General features: G+C 46.4%; 2 protein-coding genes across 2 annotated transcripts; one reads left to right on the forward strand and one right to left on the reverse strand.

Annotated features, from left to right (window-relative positions):
• Nucleotides 1–7,441: 7,441 nt before the first annotated feature.
• Nucleotides 7,442–10,150, reverse strand: LOC109768240 (probable glycosyltransferase 6). Its single transcript, XM_020326985.4, has one exon. It carries the CDS (start codon nucleotides 9,143–9,145, stop codon nucleotides 7,721–7,723), a length of 1,425 nt encoding a protein of 474 aa, XP_020182574.1. The 5' UTR covers nucleotides 9,146–10,150; the 3' UTR covers nucleotides 7,442–7,720.
• Nucleotides 10,151–10,221: 71 nt separating this feature from the next.
• On the forward strand, nucleotides 10,222–16,736 carry LOC120961963 (uncharacterized). The gene is made up of 6 exons (XM_040387742.3): nucleotides 10,222–12,718; nucleotides 12,819–12,894; nucleotides 12,978–13,132; nucleotides 13,239–13,580; nucleotides 14,086–14,127; nucleotides 15,386–16,736. Exons 3-6 carry the CDS (start codon nucleotides 13,019–13,021, stop codon nucleotides 15,800–15,802), a joined length of 915 nt encoding a protein of 304 aa, XP_040243676.3. The 5' UTR covers nucleotides 10,222–12,718; nucleotides 12,819–12,894; nucleotides 12,978–13,018; the 3' UTR covers nucleotides 15,803–16,736.
• The last annotated feature ends 429 nt before the right edge of the window (nucleotides 16,737–17,165 follow it).

The raw sequence follows: 17,165 nt of genomic DNA on the forward strand, positions 1-17,165 counted from the left end.
TGAAAAATGTTAAAAAAGTATTAAAAATGTTGATCATGCATATAAAAATGTTAATCAAGCATTTGAAAAAAACATTGAACAAATATTTGAAAATTGTTGAAAAAATATTTGAAACTGTTGAATAGGTATTTGAAAAATGTTGAAGAAGTATTTTTAAAAATGTTGATCATGTATATAAAAATGTTAATCAAGCATTTGCAAAAAATGTTGAAGAAGTATTGGAAAAAATGTTGAACAAGTATTTGAAAAAATATTGATCATGTATATAAAAATGTTGAAAAAGTATTTGAAATATGTTAAACAAGTATTTAAAAAAATTGAACAAGTATTTGAAAAAATGTTTAACATGTGTATAATATACATGATCAATATTTTTATATACATGATCAACATTTTTATATACACTTGTAAATGTGTACATGCAATACACGTTGATATTAAGTAATATATTAATTACACGTAAATATTAGGTAGGATATTATTTGCATATTAATTATGTGATTAGCATTGGCATTAATATTTGGTATGATATTAATTGCACACTAAACGTATTGAGCGCTCGTCATTGGAGCAACCTGAATCGTTGGATTGACCTGATTTGACGGCCAGGATTTGTTGGATCTGCCTCTTTGGGTCTTTTTATATTGGTATAGATGATCAACATTTTTACAAATACTTGTTCAACAGTTTTATATACATGATCAATATTTTTTCAAATACTTGTTTAACATTTTTTGCAAATGCTTGATTAACAGTTTAAAAAAAATAAGGTCAATCCACAAATGCTTGTTTAAAAATGGCACTAGGAGGGTACTAACAAAATCAAAAGTTTGTCCAAAAGTCAATCCACTGCTTGATTAACAAATGCTTGTTTAACAAAAGTCATATCCACTGAGTTGGATTACAAAAATAAGGTCACTGCAAAAAAGAATCCTAAAACAGGACAACCAAAAGCAACATCAAGACCTAGCAAAGATGGCACTAGGAGGATACTAACAAAATCAACTAGCAGGTCTACTTGATAAACACAGCAATATTCTCCATTGACTATACATGCATGTACGCATGGGAAGATAGGGTCATCACCAACAAATAACACATCCAGAAATAAAAGTTTGTTATGAGTTGCCCATATACTTGGGAATGAAGTGCTTACGCTTGCATTTGGTAAGGAGGCACACTTGCGCTTAAGAGTCGTAGATTGTCCAGCTTTGAGTTTCTGGATATCTTTGTCCCTGGCAAAGGAGTGCGTTTCATGAAGCTTACTCACAGGAGGAACCACTAACTTATTTTTCAAAGCATGTGCTTCTGCCTGTGATCTGCGAATCTCACTATCCTTATTTCTGGCCACCACCCGGCTCTCCTCTACATTCTTCTCAAGCTTGTGTGTTGCTTCAATAGCTTGTGCTCTTTCTAATTCTTTTATCTGAAGTATCTCAGCAGCGTTGTCCTTTTCTCTTGTCCTCAATTGGTTCGACACGAAATCTTTTTCAGCAAGTAATAAAGAAACTTCATTATCCTTATTTGAGCACAGGGTCTGATAACCTTGCTTCAATTTTCTTAGCTCTGCTCTTAAATCCGCCGCGGTGTGCTCATGGTCTGCAGTTTTTTCTACACAAGTTCCGACTTCCTCTAGGTGTACCTAAACATTACAAACAGACAAGCACGGATGCAGAACAATGCCTAAGAAAACCAGTGACATGCACACAAGCTGGACTGAATGCTTTTTTTTTTAGGTAATTAGGTACCTTCAGTTCCGAGTTTTCAATGTGAAAGAGAGCTTCACAGAATCTTGCATCCTCCGAATCACTCTCTAGCAGTTCTGCATTGCACAAAGAAGGCAGCAATGACATGACATCAGTAGCAACATTTTAGGTACCGCTGAAGTGCTATCTTCATTCAGCGGAAATGGTGTTCAGTTAATCGTGACAACTGACATTTAGCAGGGAAACAGACAAGGTAACAGCATGATAAATTTAACAAATCAACTCCTCAAGCAACTGGCATTTAACAGCATGATACATTTTACAAATCAACTGCTTAAGCAACACAAATTTATAGTTCCTGTAAATTTCATCCAAATATCCTCAAGAGAGGAACGAGTGAGGGGCAGAGTGTGTTCTGACCGGCGAGCTTGGGGCTATCCCCAGGAAGCAGCTCCCTGCAGGCCGCCTCCCACCGGCTCCTGCTCAGCTCCGCCTTCCCGTCGGTCCGGGAGGAGAAGACAACACAAGCCAGCGGCATCAGGCCGGCAAAGAGAAACCCTAGCTAGCTAAAAGGATAGGAGCTAGAGCAGAGTGGTCCGATGAATGAATCGCCTGGTGGGGGCGCGCCTGGTTGATCTTGTCGCGGGCGTCCCAGAACTCGTGCTGGATCCTGTTGATCGCCTCCAGCCGCGCGCGGCCGGCGGCGAGATCCTCGACCTGCGCCTCCACCCGGTCGTAGATGCGCCGCCACTCGGCCCGCCCGCCGTCCCCCGCCCCCGCGCCACTCATCCATCCAGGCCGCGCGTCTGTTGCTTCCCTCACTGTCCAAGATGCTAACTAAATCCTGAACAGCTTCGATTGGATGCCGAGACCTCAATGAATGTTGAAGAAAATCAGATCTTTGGAAAGCTCGCGGGAAAGGGAATCCAGTGATATGTCATGCGTGAGGGGAATTGGATTTCTTGCGCAGAACGGGAGTTCACACCATTGTTGGAAGATGGTGGTGGATTCCTGCAGAGGTGAGAGTGAGACCGTGAGACGTTGGGGGGAGAACAGAGCAGATTTTCTGTTACAATATATCATGCTCAAGGACCCCTAAGAAAACATTAAATTTCAAATAAGTCCTCCATATTGGCGAAACAGGACCCAAGAAATCAGATAAAAATACAGTCCGGTCTCTGAAGACACTGTCAACCTCGCCACTCTTCATTTGTGGTGGTGCGGTCGATACCGCGCCATATCCATCCACGATGACGTGTGCGGTCGCCATTCTTCTCCTCTAGGGCGTCGGCCTAAAGTTTTGCATCTCTCGTTCCACCGAAATCCACCTACTTGTGTTGATCGGCTTCTTCTAGCGCCTCCTCGGGCGGTGCTTTGGGCGGGTGCAACGCTTGACGGGGTTCACCTCGGGTTCTTTACGACGCCATCAATTTTTATTGTTTCTACATGCTGCATTTAGACAGTAAGATTTCCTGATTTAGGTGGCCATCCTCAAACCTAGGGGGTGTAAGGATCGGTGTCATGCCATGAGAGTTGTTGATGTTTTATGCACGTGTCATGGGCCATTGTTTGTGATTGGTCGTTGTCGATATTGATCTCTAGGGTTGGGAGTGGGGCACCGGTGAAAGCATTGCATGCCAATGGTCATGCCAATGACTACGACATCTTCAGGGGCCGCTTCCCTCCTTTTAGGTGTCACTACTGTTGCCCTCCTCCTTCAAACTCCATATGGGTGTATGTTGCTGGCGGCATGTGTAAGATGTTATGTTGAGTTAGTGGCGGATCTGGAGGTGCTCCTCAAAGACTTGTGCACGTTGTCAGGAGCAAACAAGCTTCTTTAGTCTAAGTGCTTAGCTTGGCTTTGCTTGTTCCTTTTGTTTTAGGTTATCCATGTGGTTCATGATTATGTACTTCATATGTAAAGTGGGTATTCCACTGGTCTATTTCTCGGTTTATCGTGTGTTTGCCAAAGAAGGCTATGTGTGACACCAGCGTATGGGTTGGTAGCAAGCCCACTAAAACATTCATAGGGTCGAACTGGAAGTGGAAGGCACCTAGTAGAGGTAGGAGGGGGTTTAGTCCCACCTCAAAAATTGACAAGAACCTAGACCATCATATAAGGAATCCCTCATGGAACACTTAATGAGATGGCAAGAGGAAGAGACATCACACATATAATGTGTGCACGAGAGGATCAGCACGACTTCTTTTTTCTTAACACGGTACAATCAAAGTCGCGTAGGGGGGAGTTAGATGCATCGAGGCGGCATCGGGGGCGGCGACCTTGATAGATTGGCACGGTCGACGACGGTGTGGGTTCGGGCCTCGGGTGGCGAAGCACTAGGTCGGGGATGAAGGCGAAACAACGATTGCGGTGGAACTCCGGTGGCGGCTGACGAGGTCAAAAGAGAAGAGCAGAGGGTTGGTCGAGCGAGGAAGGTGAGGATACGATATGAATGAATTGGTGTGGACCCTTATGGTCAGTCCTACGTGGCGGACGCATCTGAGCGAGCCCAGACATTCCCATGGCCACCCTAAATACTGGTCAAATATAGGAAGTGTCGATCAATCCGGACGTTTGAACCAAATTTGCCAAGTCCGAATGGCTGACAAGTTTTGGCCCGTCATACCATGTGTGTAGATGCTCTGACAATGTGGTGGCATCACAAGCCGCCAGAGAATCAGGATCGCTCGCCCCATGATCTACAACCACATCCGCATCACCGTCCCTCCATTGATTAGCTTAATTGATTTGTCAGAGAAGAGTGAGCCAATGATAGAGAAACACGCGGTGAAGAGTCGAAGAGAAGGTGAAACAACCAAATAGACATAGAATCTCGTACTCGTGACAAACCGTTGACCACTCTATACAGAAGTAGTAGTAGTACGAGATTTCTTTAAATGTCATCTGACATGTACCAATAGTATATCTTGATCAACATGTGTCAGACTACTCCTACTGTTTGAGCACGATTTGATTTTTTTTAAGACAGTACAACCCGTTATGGTACTTACTTTCCTATGATCTATTCGTTCGTTTCAAAATAGATGACTCAACTTTATATTAATTTCATATTAAAATTAGTATAAAATTAAGTCATCTATTTTGAAACGGATGGAGTATATTTGTAGCTATTTCTGGTAATAGGAGGCTGTCATCCAAATCAATAGACGATGCACTAACTTAAACAGGCAACGAAACCAATGGAGGTGCTGACCTGGATGCACACTCACAAGACACGCCCATATCCTCAAATCAATGCAGTACTTTTTTTTGGATTTTTTTGTGGTGGTGGGGGGATCGATCCATTGGATTAATTGGATTAATCCAATGGTTCTAGCAAAATTAACTTAATCTTTTTTTTACAAACAACTAATTTATGGGTGCTCCATGTATATGTGTATGTACTTGGATGAAGTTTGAAAAAAAAAAGTAAAAAAGTGATTCAAGAAAGAACACAAAATCGAGCTAAAATGATGATACTAGCATCAACACATCCGAGGGCAGTGACCGAACAAACATTGTCATGATCTTTTCACTAATAAAACAACAGTAAATGGTGATTCGATTTCTCCGTAACAAACTATGGGCTTTGACTGCAGTATGAGCGGGCACACGTCGTCCTTGAGCCGTCCGGTGTGGCGGAAACCGTAGGCGCGGAGCACCTGGTCATCGGCGAGGTGGAGGGCGCGACACATCCCGTTGGCGCAACTCTCGTTCCAGTAGATCTCGTTGGGCTTGCCGCCGCAGGGGTTGCAGCCGATGAAGTGCATCACAAACGGCCGGCGCCAAGACCGCTTCTACCCGCCCCTGTTCGGCCCCAGGCCACCTGCTTTCCTCATGGACGCCTTCCTCGCCGCTGCGTACATCGCGTGCTCCCCCTCAACGTACAATGCGGTGCCGCCAAAGTCGTTGGAGAATCAAGATCTGTCTCACCATGAGGGTTATTGTGAGAACAAGAGGGAATAAAGATAGAGAAAAATGTGATGAAGGGATGGCATCTAGCATATTGGGGAAAATTGTATCTTCGTAGGGGCTAAGAAAGCATTCATTTAGCAGAATATGATCTTGTATTAAGTGCCCTTCAACAAAATAATAGCTAAGTTTTATGTCACCCATTGTGCATATCAAAGCATTCCTTTTATGTGCTATGAAGAAGTGGTGTAAAATGCAGCTCGAAGACGAATTCTTAGTACTTGCTCTAGATCTACAATTTTCAAGACGCATACAAGTCAAGAAGTTTTTTGTGAAACCATTTAATGGTTATAAAACCCAGAACATATCCCAATTGGAAAATCCAACTACTTGTGGACATCGAGCCAATGAATAGCATTGTGGGTCCAGGCTCAGCAATTCGCAACAAATAATCTTATATCTGGTGTTCACTTGCTCTTGAGGCTCTTTGCACAAAATGCTCGGCGTGATGTGTTAGAGGAGCCAAGATATTGACGGAGATCTGAGTTTGAATCCTCTCACTTGCGCGTTATTTTCTTATTGTTGCACGTGCGGAAATGGTTCAACCGGTCGGTTTTCTTCCTGGTTTGCAAAAACCGTCCGATTCGATGGCATCACTCTTGCCGGTTGGCAGGACGGTCCACATAGGCACATAGCTTAAGAAACCACAAGGAACACCGCTTGTGGTTTTTTTCTTTTTGGACCCGACCGGTCCGGTCTGGGCTTTAAAACTATGGAATGGGTTGACCCAGGAGCTGAAGGTGACGAGGCCCTCGAGAACAAGGACAATGTGGTGGCACCAAAGCCGGCGGAGAATGAGGATCTCCCGCGCCATGATCTGCAACCACATCCCTATCACCGTCCCTCCTCCATTTGATTAGCTTAATTAATTCGTAATCGCGAGAAGAAGAGTGAACCAATGATAGAGAGACACGTGGTGAAGAGAAGGTAAGATAATAAGCATAGAATCTCGTACTTACTCCGGACAATCGGCCGACTATCTTATATTCAAATCAAAGGTAAGTACGAATCTGATCTCCTTAAATGCCATCTGACATGTACGAATAGGATATCTTGGTCAACACGTGTCAGCCTACTCTTAAATAAGGGTCTGTGAACACGATTTGATTTGTTGGCACGTACAAGTACTACTTCCTATGGATCTGGATGTAGTACAATTGTCAACACGCATCGTCAAGAACTATACTCTTGGTAATCTTGATATCACTGTCATTTACTCCCTCCGTTCCTAAATATAAGTCTTTGTAGAAATTCTACTAGGTGGACTACATACGGAGCAAAATGGATGAATCTATACTTAAAATGCATCTATATACATCCGTATGTGGTTCATAGTAAAATCTCTACAAAGACTTATATTTAGGAACGGAGGGAGTACATACCAGATTTGCTGTTACCCGAGCAACTAGAAAATTTGTTCGATTCTCGACGGGGTAGGAGGAAGAAGAAAACAGTAGTGCGAATATTGAAACAAGAATCTGGAGCAGTTAAGAGAATCTGATTTTGGATTTCAATCCAGCATTTGCGGCAAAATCGACCCATGCAAAACATTTTGGATTTGGTTTTGATTGCAAACATCCCCGAGCAATTAAGAGCCCTTATGCTATCAGAACGTAACACCTCCGTGTAACAATTTGGGTAGTCATTCGAAAAAGGAAAACGACTGAATTAGTTTACTCCCTCCGACCAAAATTATTTGTCGCATAAATGAACGTATATAGACATATTTCTGGTCAAGTAATTCAGTGCAGATGGAGTATTTCTTTTGAACAACTGATTTATTGGTGCTCCCTGAATATACACTTGGATGAAGTTTGAAAAAAAGAAAGCAAGAAAAAGAAAGAGGGGGTCAAGCAAGGACCCACAATCAAGCTAAAAGGATGCACCGCCACATCCAGTGACAGTGACCCGGATGCAGAGCAAGCAACGTACACTGCCATGTCATCATCTTTTCATTTCACCACTAATAAAACAGTACAAAATGGTGATCTGATTTTGCTGTCTGTAAGAACGAAACTGCACGCTTGGTTTGACTAGACTAGACTAGGAGCGGGCGCACGTCGTCCTTGAGCGGCCCGGCGTGGCGGAAGCCGTAGGCGCGGAGCACCTGGTCGTCGGCGAGGTTGAGCGCGCGGCGCATCCCCTCGGCGCAGCTCTCGTTGGAGTAGATCTCGTTGGGCCTGCCGCCGCAGGGGTTGCAGCCGGTGAAGTGCGTCACGAAGGGCCGGCGCCAGTAGGACGCCTTCTGCCCGCCCCCGTCGGGCCCCGGGACGCCGCCGGCCTTCTTCCTCAGGGCCGCGTTCCTCGCCGCCGCGTACAGCGCGTGCTCCCCCTCCGCGTGCCGCCGCCGGAGCGCGGGGCCGAAGCGCCGCTCCGCCGCCCGGTACCGCGCCGCGACGCCGTCGAGCCTGTCCACGATCTCCGCCCAGTAGCCCTGGAAGTAGTACTCGTGCTCCAGGTACGTCCTGGCGCCCCATTTTTTCGGGTTCTTGAGGAGGAGGTAAGCGAGCGCGGACTGGTCGTCGGACTCGGCGTCGGGCTTGTCGCTGAGTGTGGCCTTGAGGGTCTTGCCCCAGCGCGCGTACTCCGGCGAGGCCGGGCCCATGCTGGCCCAGGCGTCCATGAAGTCGAGCGACCACTGGCAGTTCCGGATGAGGAAGACGCCGGCGTTGAGGCCGACCCAGGACCGGGCCTCGTACACCTCCCTGTCCCAGCCGTGGACGACCAGGTTGTACTCCTTATACCTGGTGGCGAGCGGGGGCGCGAAGTCCATGTCGGTGATGACGGCGTCGGCGTCGAGCCACCAGACCCACTCGGCCTCCGGGTGGGCGAGCATGGCGGCGCGCACCACGGGGATCTTGGCCCAGTATGCCACCATCCGGGGCTGCAGCAGCGCCGTGTTGTAGAGCAGCTCGATGCCGTGGAGCCGCGCGTAGTCCACCTTGTTCTTGAGGAAGCGCAGCAGCATGTGGTCGCCGCCGTCGCCAGCGCACGGGTAGGACTGGGAGCCGGAGAGCATGACGACGCGCTCCCCGGGGCCGCGGCGCGCGCGGAGGCCGAAAGGGTAGTGCAGGCGCAGCCACTCGGCCCGCTTCGCGTCCCAGCCGGCCACCCGCCGGTCCACGGCGTAGGACAGCTTCGGGTCGTCGTAGAACGTGCGCGGCGCCGCGGCGACCCTGGCGTACAGGCCGTCGGAGGAGGAGTCGGCCTCCTGCGGCTGCTGCGGGAAGGAGGTGGGGAAGGGGAGGGAGGGGCCGGCGACGAGGTTGGGCACGGGCGCGGGCGCGAGCAGGGAGGAGAAGCAGAGGAGGAGGAGCACGGCCGCCACGGCGCCCGCGGCGAAGACGAGCGCGTCGTGGATGCGCGCGGCGAGCACGACGTGGCCGTGCGGCCTGTGCGCCGGGGACGCGGCGCCCTTGCCCGCCGCCCCCGTGACGCAGAACGGCGCGGTCTCCGACGCCATGGTCCGTCGCAGTTCCCTCGAGGGCCGCGCGGGTGTGGCGTGTCTTTAAGCCCGAAAGCAGAGCTGGAAAAGCAAGGTCTGGCCTGTCCTCAGTGAGGAGTGAGGAGCGAGGAGTGTGAGCCGACGGGAAACGAGGGTGGCGGCAGGCGGGAAAGGTGATAGCGTGGGGGATCGGGTTCGGGGGTTGGACCGGGGAATGGCAGGGTGGAACGGGAGCGCGGGGCCGCGGATTCTGGTGTGGGGATGGATCTATCTCTTCTCTCCTCCGGGTCGTGTCGGCCGCCGGCGCCGGGCGCGGTGAGCTGGCCGCGTGGGGCTTGGGCCTTCTTTGGGGTTTGTTTTCTTTCCGTGAAGTAAGTTTTTTGGACCACTCCGGACAGTGTGTATTGCTATATTCAATGTAGATAGATTGGAATCGAATTGCAGAGGAGATGCGTGCACACCTCCCCTCGGATCACGCCATTAATGCGCATGCAGACCCGCGCCTAATTGTAGCCTAGTATGTGTATATTTTGGAGATGCATTTCTGATACGCACGTATATGCCTTATTTATAAACAGAGATTTCTGATCTACACCAAATTAAACCAAAACCAGATATATGTGACTTGGCCAACCTGTGAGCTATATTAGTCGTCCTACTTGTGGTGAAACCAGTCCATCAGAGTTCAAGTCCTAAACTTGACACTGATACTCGTTGTTTTGGATTTACTAGACAATTGCCCGTGCGTTGCAACGGGGTATAAACCTTATAGTTGATTAGCCCGTGACTGCACGTCTATCATTATATTGATGCGTTAAAATCTTAGTAAGATTTTGTATGCAATCGCCATGATTTACATGCCATTTTGTTGTTAAGCACTTATTTGCTAAGAATTTAATGATTTACTAAATAAAATATGTTTTTGTTTGGTAAGTTAATAAAATATGAGACAATTGATTTTATTTTAGAAAGAATTGATGGGAGAACAATTAGAGATATGAGAAAAAAAATCAAAAAGGAAAAGAAAATAGCGAGACGTATATAAGGAAAGTTGGACGAAAGAGAGGTGAAATGGGAACCTTACGTTTTTTTTAAGTAGTAGAGATTTTAGTCTTTCCGATGATGCACGTTTATTAAAAGGCGACGTCCCGTCGACTGTGAAGGGTCACTGTAGCGACTTCGTCAATCTTAAAATATCGTGCCGACGTAGTTCTTTGCTTAAAAAGGCCTATATATTGTCTACGTGTTGCAGTTGCAATAGGGCGCATGTATGCAATCATAATGATTTATTTGGTTATTCTTGATGTGAATACATATTAAAAAAATGAAGGCGAGATACATGCGCCCTTCATTAATGAGACACTCATTGAGGCCACAAAACTCTAACATCAGAGGCACCCCCATCTCCCAGCGCCAATATGACAACCGAAGGTGAGAAGACAAAAAGAAGCACTAGCGCCAGCTGTTGTTCTTCCTCATACCCCAATTTCTCTCCAATGAATTATGGTTGACGACATCGGTTTGTTGGCATCCAAGCCTAAACTAGGTCATATCATATAGGCCCAATGTGGAGCCTATGCTATTATCTCAAATTGAACAGGTAAATAGATTTCTGAATGAGTTACGTAAGAGGATGAAGCCAAGTCCCCTTATACCCTGGGCGACACATGTGTTACAATGGGCGGGACAAAAGTCCAAGCAGAGCCCATGTAGGCCCAATGTTGTGCCCATGCTGAAAAGAACGAGGTTTCTCTTTCTTTTTCTCCATCCGAACATTTCAAAAAAAAAAAAATTCTAACCGCACGATGGAGGAGTCCGCAACAACAAGGCAGATCAACAAAGCTAAGCTAAGTATATGTATGGTATGAAACGCAAGTTGATCCTGGGGCCACAAATTTCCTCACCAGAATTAGGCATATGCATGCCCACTAAACAAGTTATATAAGTACTCCTAATCTCTAATTAGCTGTAAGATATATACTCAATCGCGGTCCAGTCGTAGCTACCTATAAATTAAATATCCACCTCTTCGATTCGAAGGCAACTTTGATACGCTGCTTGTCACTGATGACCTTTTGATCATGACAGTAAGGTCATCTGTGACACGCAGAGCATTAAAGATGGGTGTTTCGTTCTCCAATTTGTCTGTCACGTTCGCATTTCCTTTCGAATACATCAAGGTATACCTGCATCATATTCTTGGCGGTTTTCGGTCCTGAGGGAGCTCTGTATGCAGAATCGGTGCCCATATCATGAGGGGCGTCCCTAGATGCATAAGAGCATCATGAGGGGCGTCTCCGAATTTTGTTTATTTATTTATTTTTCGCACGTGTTTTCGGCTTTTTAAACGGTTTTTTCGACTTTTTGGTTTTTCATCGGTCTTCCTTAGCTTTTGGACAAAAAAAATTTTGGGCAAAAAAACACATCTTTTTTCTTTCGCAAGAGGCACGGCCATGCCTCTTAGAAAAAAATAATATTTTTTGTTTTTCTTTCTTTCGAGATGCATGGTTGTGCTTTCGCGAGAGGCGCGGTCGTGCCTCTCGGAAACGAAAAAAAATGTTTTTTTGTTTTTTTTTCTTTCGCGAGAGGAACGGCCGTGCCTCTTTCGAGAAGGAAAAAAACGTGCTTTCGGTTCGGTTTTTTTTGTTTTGTCTTTTTTTGAAAAAAAATCGTCAAAACCTATCAACATAAGGTCTATTTTTGAATATCTCAACGCGAGGAATCCAATGATGAAAATAAAACGTTTTGAATAAATGCATGTATGAAAAAAAAGTAAAAACTCACAGGTTGCGACAAGTGGCACGCTTACAATGCGCCACTTGTCGCAACCCGAGGAGGTGGGAGTGATCTTTAAAAGAAGTACTCCTTAATTAATGATTTCGGACGAAGTCAAAAGAGTCAAATGAGGCATCAACCAATGGAATAGTGCCATTCCCTTTTCCCCCTACATGCCGACTTGATTAACTAAGCGGCCTTGCCTGGGCCTGGAGGCGCAGCACGTGGGCCGACATGGCACGGCCCGCTTACTAATCGTGGCCTGGGCCAATAAGCATGGGCCGGGCCGGCCCGTTTGGCCAGCTCTGCAACACTTCCCTCCACGAATCAATACACTAGAGTGTCCGCCCTCATTCTCAAAAAAAAAAAAAGAAGAAGAAGAAGAAGACCAGAGCAGTGTCCGCCACCCTCCTCTCGCTCCCGCCGCCATGGATATGGATGGATGAGCTTGCTTCTCCCCCAGAAACTCCATCCCCCCCACGCGTATCGCTCTATCGGAATCCCCGTCCCGGTGGCTTCCCGTCGACCCAACCCTCGTCCACATGCATTGAATTGACCTCGTCCGCTCTCCGCTGACCTCCCAAGGATTCACTCTGCTAGCACACGAGAGTGAGGACAGCCCACCGCGCGTTCGTCTCCATGAGCGGTGGCGGCGGTTGCTCGGGGGCGGCCTCGTCGGAGGGCCTCTCCGGGGATGGCGGGGGCACCGCGTGGCGGCGCATCTACGACCGGGTCGAGGAGCTCGCCGCCGACCGCGCGCGCGTGGAGGCCCTCAACAAGACCCAGCGCGAGCTGTCGGATGCCCGCCTCCTCCAGGTGATTTCCTTTCCTCTCCTCTAGGGTTTCTATTTATTTATTTATTTGGGCTTATTTAGTGTGTCTGCTGCTAATGCTTGTTACTGCGTCGGCGATGAAGGCCAAGGAGAGCAGGAAGAGGTGGAAGGCGGCCTACATTGACCGCCTACTTCCGGGTGCTAATCAGAAGCTCGTCGGTAATTTCTCCATCTCTGACCAAGGAAGGGGTTTGTGTAGCTTTATTTATGCCTGCTAACTGACGATTTTGTTGGGCATTCAGGCTAGAATCGAAGGAAGCACTGAATTTCTGTCAAGTTATATATGTTGCTGCTGATATCATTACCGTTCCGTGTGTACAATGTACAACTCCGACAGAATGACGCAGATTCCAGGGATTGTGTAGATCTGGTAGGCGCCGATAACTCAGTACCAACGGTATGTACAGAAACATCAGCTCCATTGAACCCAGCTTGTGCATGTCATTTATTTTCTTAGTCTCTGTTTTGCATTCATCCCCTGTTTTGCAATAATGTGGATACAGCCCAAGGAAGCTACCGGTCAAAACAATGCTGATCAGGTGGATATACCAGGAGATTTAACAGCAGAGCTAAGGAAATTAAAGCACGCTTACGAGACCCTGAGCTCAAACAGGGAAAAGGAAGCTTCTGCACAACTTGCGGTAAAGGATTTTCTGTGGAACCAGTTGAGGACAATGGACAGGGATCACATGGCGCTTCTTCGGATAAAAGAAGTGGAGGCGGCACAAGCTACTGAAGCAGCACAAAAGCGTCAGCAGAGCATAGAGGAGCTGCAAGTGGCGGCTCGGAAGAAGGATGATGAGATTGCCAGGTTGAGAGCACAAGTAGTTGTTGCAGAAAACAAGGTACTGATTCACTATTGAGGGCGTGCTACTAGAAACGAAAATTTACTTATCAAAAGTATCCATCTTCAAGATTGGTCTAGTGACCGCTTATGGTGTGGCGCATCCACAACAGACCTGTCTTGCTATATGTACATATATAGCAAATGGACACATTCGTGTTTATAAGTAAACCTGCTCGATTAATTCAGTACTCTAAATTTAATTCATTGCCTCATGACGTATGTCATGTGATTTACCGATATGCATAGGCGATATACTCTAGTTTTTCTTTATTGATCAAGAATCATATTTCCCTGTGTACCACTGTATATTTTCTTTGCCCAAAAGGTATAAGCAATTAGGCATCATGATTCTTGATAGGCTGCACACATGAGTCTTGTGTTTCTGGAAACAAGGACTGATAATAAAGTTAGGAATTGGGTTTCTTTTTGATATCTTCTTATATCTATACAGGACCACCCGTTTATGGGGATTGCTGATAGACCAGAGCTTATTTTTGTAACAGGTTACTAGTCAAAAGCGCAGGCGACTGGGATGTACGTTCAAGGTCACTCTCCCTCACTCACCTTTTCTGACTGCCCACTCCATCTTTGCTCGGTGCATCTGATATCCACCATTCTTGTTACTGATCTCCTCTATATCTAGTTGATTTTACTGCTTAATTTGTCGCTAAACAATTTTTGCAGCGCCATCTTTTTTAGAATTGAGTAGATTTAAGATCCTTATATGCTATTCTAGGGTTTCTGCTGCATAACTTGATTTTTGTTTTTCATCTGCGTGGACCCCCTTTGTTGACACACTCATCGATGTGGTAGCCTTCTGCATGAAGTATAGTTTGTTTAACGGAAGAGGTTATAGTGGTGATCAGCCTTTGATAATTATATGACCTCAAAGTCTTCCTGCCGTGTTTTCAGTACTTCACATTGCCCCATACAGAGCTGGTTTGCCCAGTGACGTGTGTAAGTTTCAAATTCGTGACACTTTACTGGCCAATGATAAACTTACAGGACAGAATTTAAAATCATATTGCACTTCTGTTGATGCTCCGTGCTTGTATGTTCAAGATATTCTGGTTCACAATACAGCTGCCGGACTCCAATACTATCTAGTAGAGTCCACCATACATATCCATGACATGGGTGATCTCTAGAATGTATTTATTAGGTAGTATTAGTAATAAGTTTGTGTATTTACCAATTGTGGATTAATTTGAAGGGATGGCATATAATATGTGTGGCTGACCTGATAGGATTTATCAGATCTTAGGATTGCTTATATTAACTTATATATGGAAAAAAGGTCGCCATGTTTCATTTCTACATAAAAGGAGAAACATAACTGATCTGCTGGATTCTGAGTAGTACCACCCGACTCTACTAGGACTAAGTATGTCTTCATCAGTATATCTATCACATTAATGTTAGATAGTCGATTTTCTCAAAGAAAATAAAATCTATGAAGGACACACTACACAGATCATGACACAAAGATGTCCCTAGTTGACACAAAGATAGCCAGGACTAAGTATGAGCTCGTAATGTTTATGTTTGCCATTCAATCTTTGTGCTATGAGTTGTGTATGCGTTCCTAGTTCTGATCTGAACAAGATGTCCCTGTGCAAGTGCAACACTAACTGTTATCCCCGTAGAACCTGTTGATTTGTTGCAGTCAATGTGTAGGTTTCTGTTTTTGGTTCTACTATCTGTTGGGATTGCTACTGTTGTTTTCATTTACTGTTTGGTGGCTTTAATAAACGCCTTATGTCTAAGATGCTAATGTTCGGTGCCCTCGTTCAACCGATGCAGATCTTTGTGAAGATCCCGACCCTCGATGGCAAGACCATCGCGCTCGAGGTTTCTGATTCAGATACGATCTTCAGTGTGAAGGCTAAGATTCAAGACAAAGAGGGCATCCCTGCTGGCCAGCAGAGACTCATGTACATAAATACACTGCTGGTGGGCAGCTGCGCTCTCAAGGACCAGAACATCCAGATCCAGGAGGAGGACATTCTTGACCTTGTTATCCGAGGTATGCATATCTTCGTGAAGGTGCGCGCTGGCAAGAGCGCCGTCGAGACCGTCACTCTTGAGGTTGAGAGCTCGGACACTCTTCAGAGTGAAGAGTGTCAAGGCGAAGATTTTCGACCAGACGTGTATGCCCCCAGGCGGGCATCGCCTCTTCTTGTCTGGCAAGCTGCTGGAGGACAGCTGCACCTTGGCTGACTACAACATCGAAAATGATTCCATCCTTGATTCTGACGTTCGCTCCCCCTGGCCGAGCGAAAGGTTGCGCTTGTCGGTCAAGACACCGACAAGCATGTCTTCGAGCATGTGTGCATGCGCTCGGAGACGGTCCACGATCTCAAGGCAAAGGTTTATGTTGAGTTGGGCATTCCCCTAACGAGCAGCGCCTCTTGTCGGGTGGGGTCGACGGAGTCCCGCTTGAGGACGGGGAACCCCTGTTAAGGGAGGGCACCCTCTATCTGCAGGTCTTCTGACTTGCTGCTGGTGGTCGACCGGTGATATGGATGCTCGATATTCAGAATACCCCCAGTTGTCTTCTAATGATGTTATGTCTGAAGGACTGGTGACAATGGCATGGCACAAGGATGGTCTTGGTACTAGTTTTTATACTGGTCATCCAATCTTACACCACTGTGTCTGATCTGAACAAGATGTCTTGCCCGCGCAACACCGTACGTAGAACATGCTGATTTTCGACTCATTCAAGCTCAACAAATGCACATGTTTGTCAAGATTCTCAGTAAAGCAAGACCATGAGATCACTCTTGCCGTGTGAGGGCTATGTATGTACGATTCAGGACAAGGAAGGCATGCACCAGACCAGACCAGATAGTTGAATGTGTCACATGGACCGTATCCTTGGCGCGCTTCTTGTAGGCATGGCGCTTGTTAGCCACCGCGTCATGCACCGGAGGATCTAGAGCAGCCACCGGAGGCGGAGCAAGGCCAGGAGGCCAGGAGGCCATGGGCGGTGCGGCAAGAACTTAGAGCAAATGGATAGAGTTTCAGTTTCAGACTTGTTCAGCTCGGTGTCTCCTCATCATCATTCTGTGAGGCTATCTCCAGATTCTAGTTTGTAATGCTCCAGGTAAAGGTAACTAATTAAGATGAGAGACCCCAGTTTTCAGAGCAACCATTTACTCAACTCAAGGTAGACTGAAACTGCATGATCAAATTTCAAAGAAACTGTTTTCAAATTCTCTTCCTGAAACAAACCCAACATAACATCTTAAGCTAGCGACACCATAATTACTGACTCATATAACGATACCTTAAGCGTCACACTGAAGTTATGAAGTACTTTCACCCGCAAAGAAGAAGAAGAAGAAGAAGAAGAAGAAGAAGAAGAAATTATCAAGTACTTTTACTTTCATACAAGCATAGATTCTTTCCTTCCTGCAAGTTCAGAGAAACCCCACGTACATACGCAGGCCTCCAAGTGACTGTTGTTACCAGCCTAAAAACTAACAGTTCACTCATTTTATATTACACCCTGCACTGCATTGCACCAAAATATATGATCCCACTACCCTGCTAAACCAGCTCTTCAACTTCAACCTCT

Source organism: Aegilops tauschii, chromosome 4, assembly GCF_002575655.3.
Source record: "Aegilops tauschii subsp. strangulata cultivar AL8/78 chromosome 4, Aet v6.0, whole genome shotgun sequence".
NCBI classification, from domain to species: Eukaryota; Viridiplantae; Streptophyta; class Magnoliopsida; order Poales; family Poaceae; genus Aegilops; species Aegilops tauschii.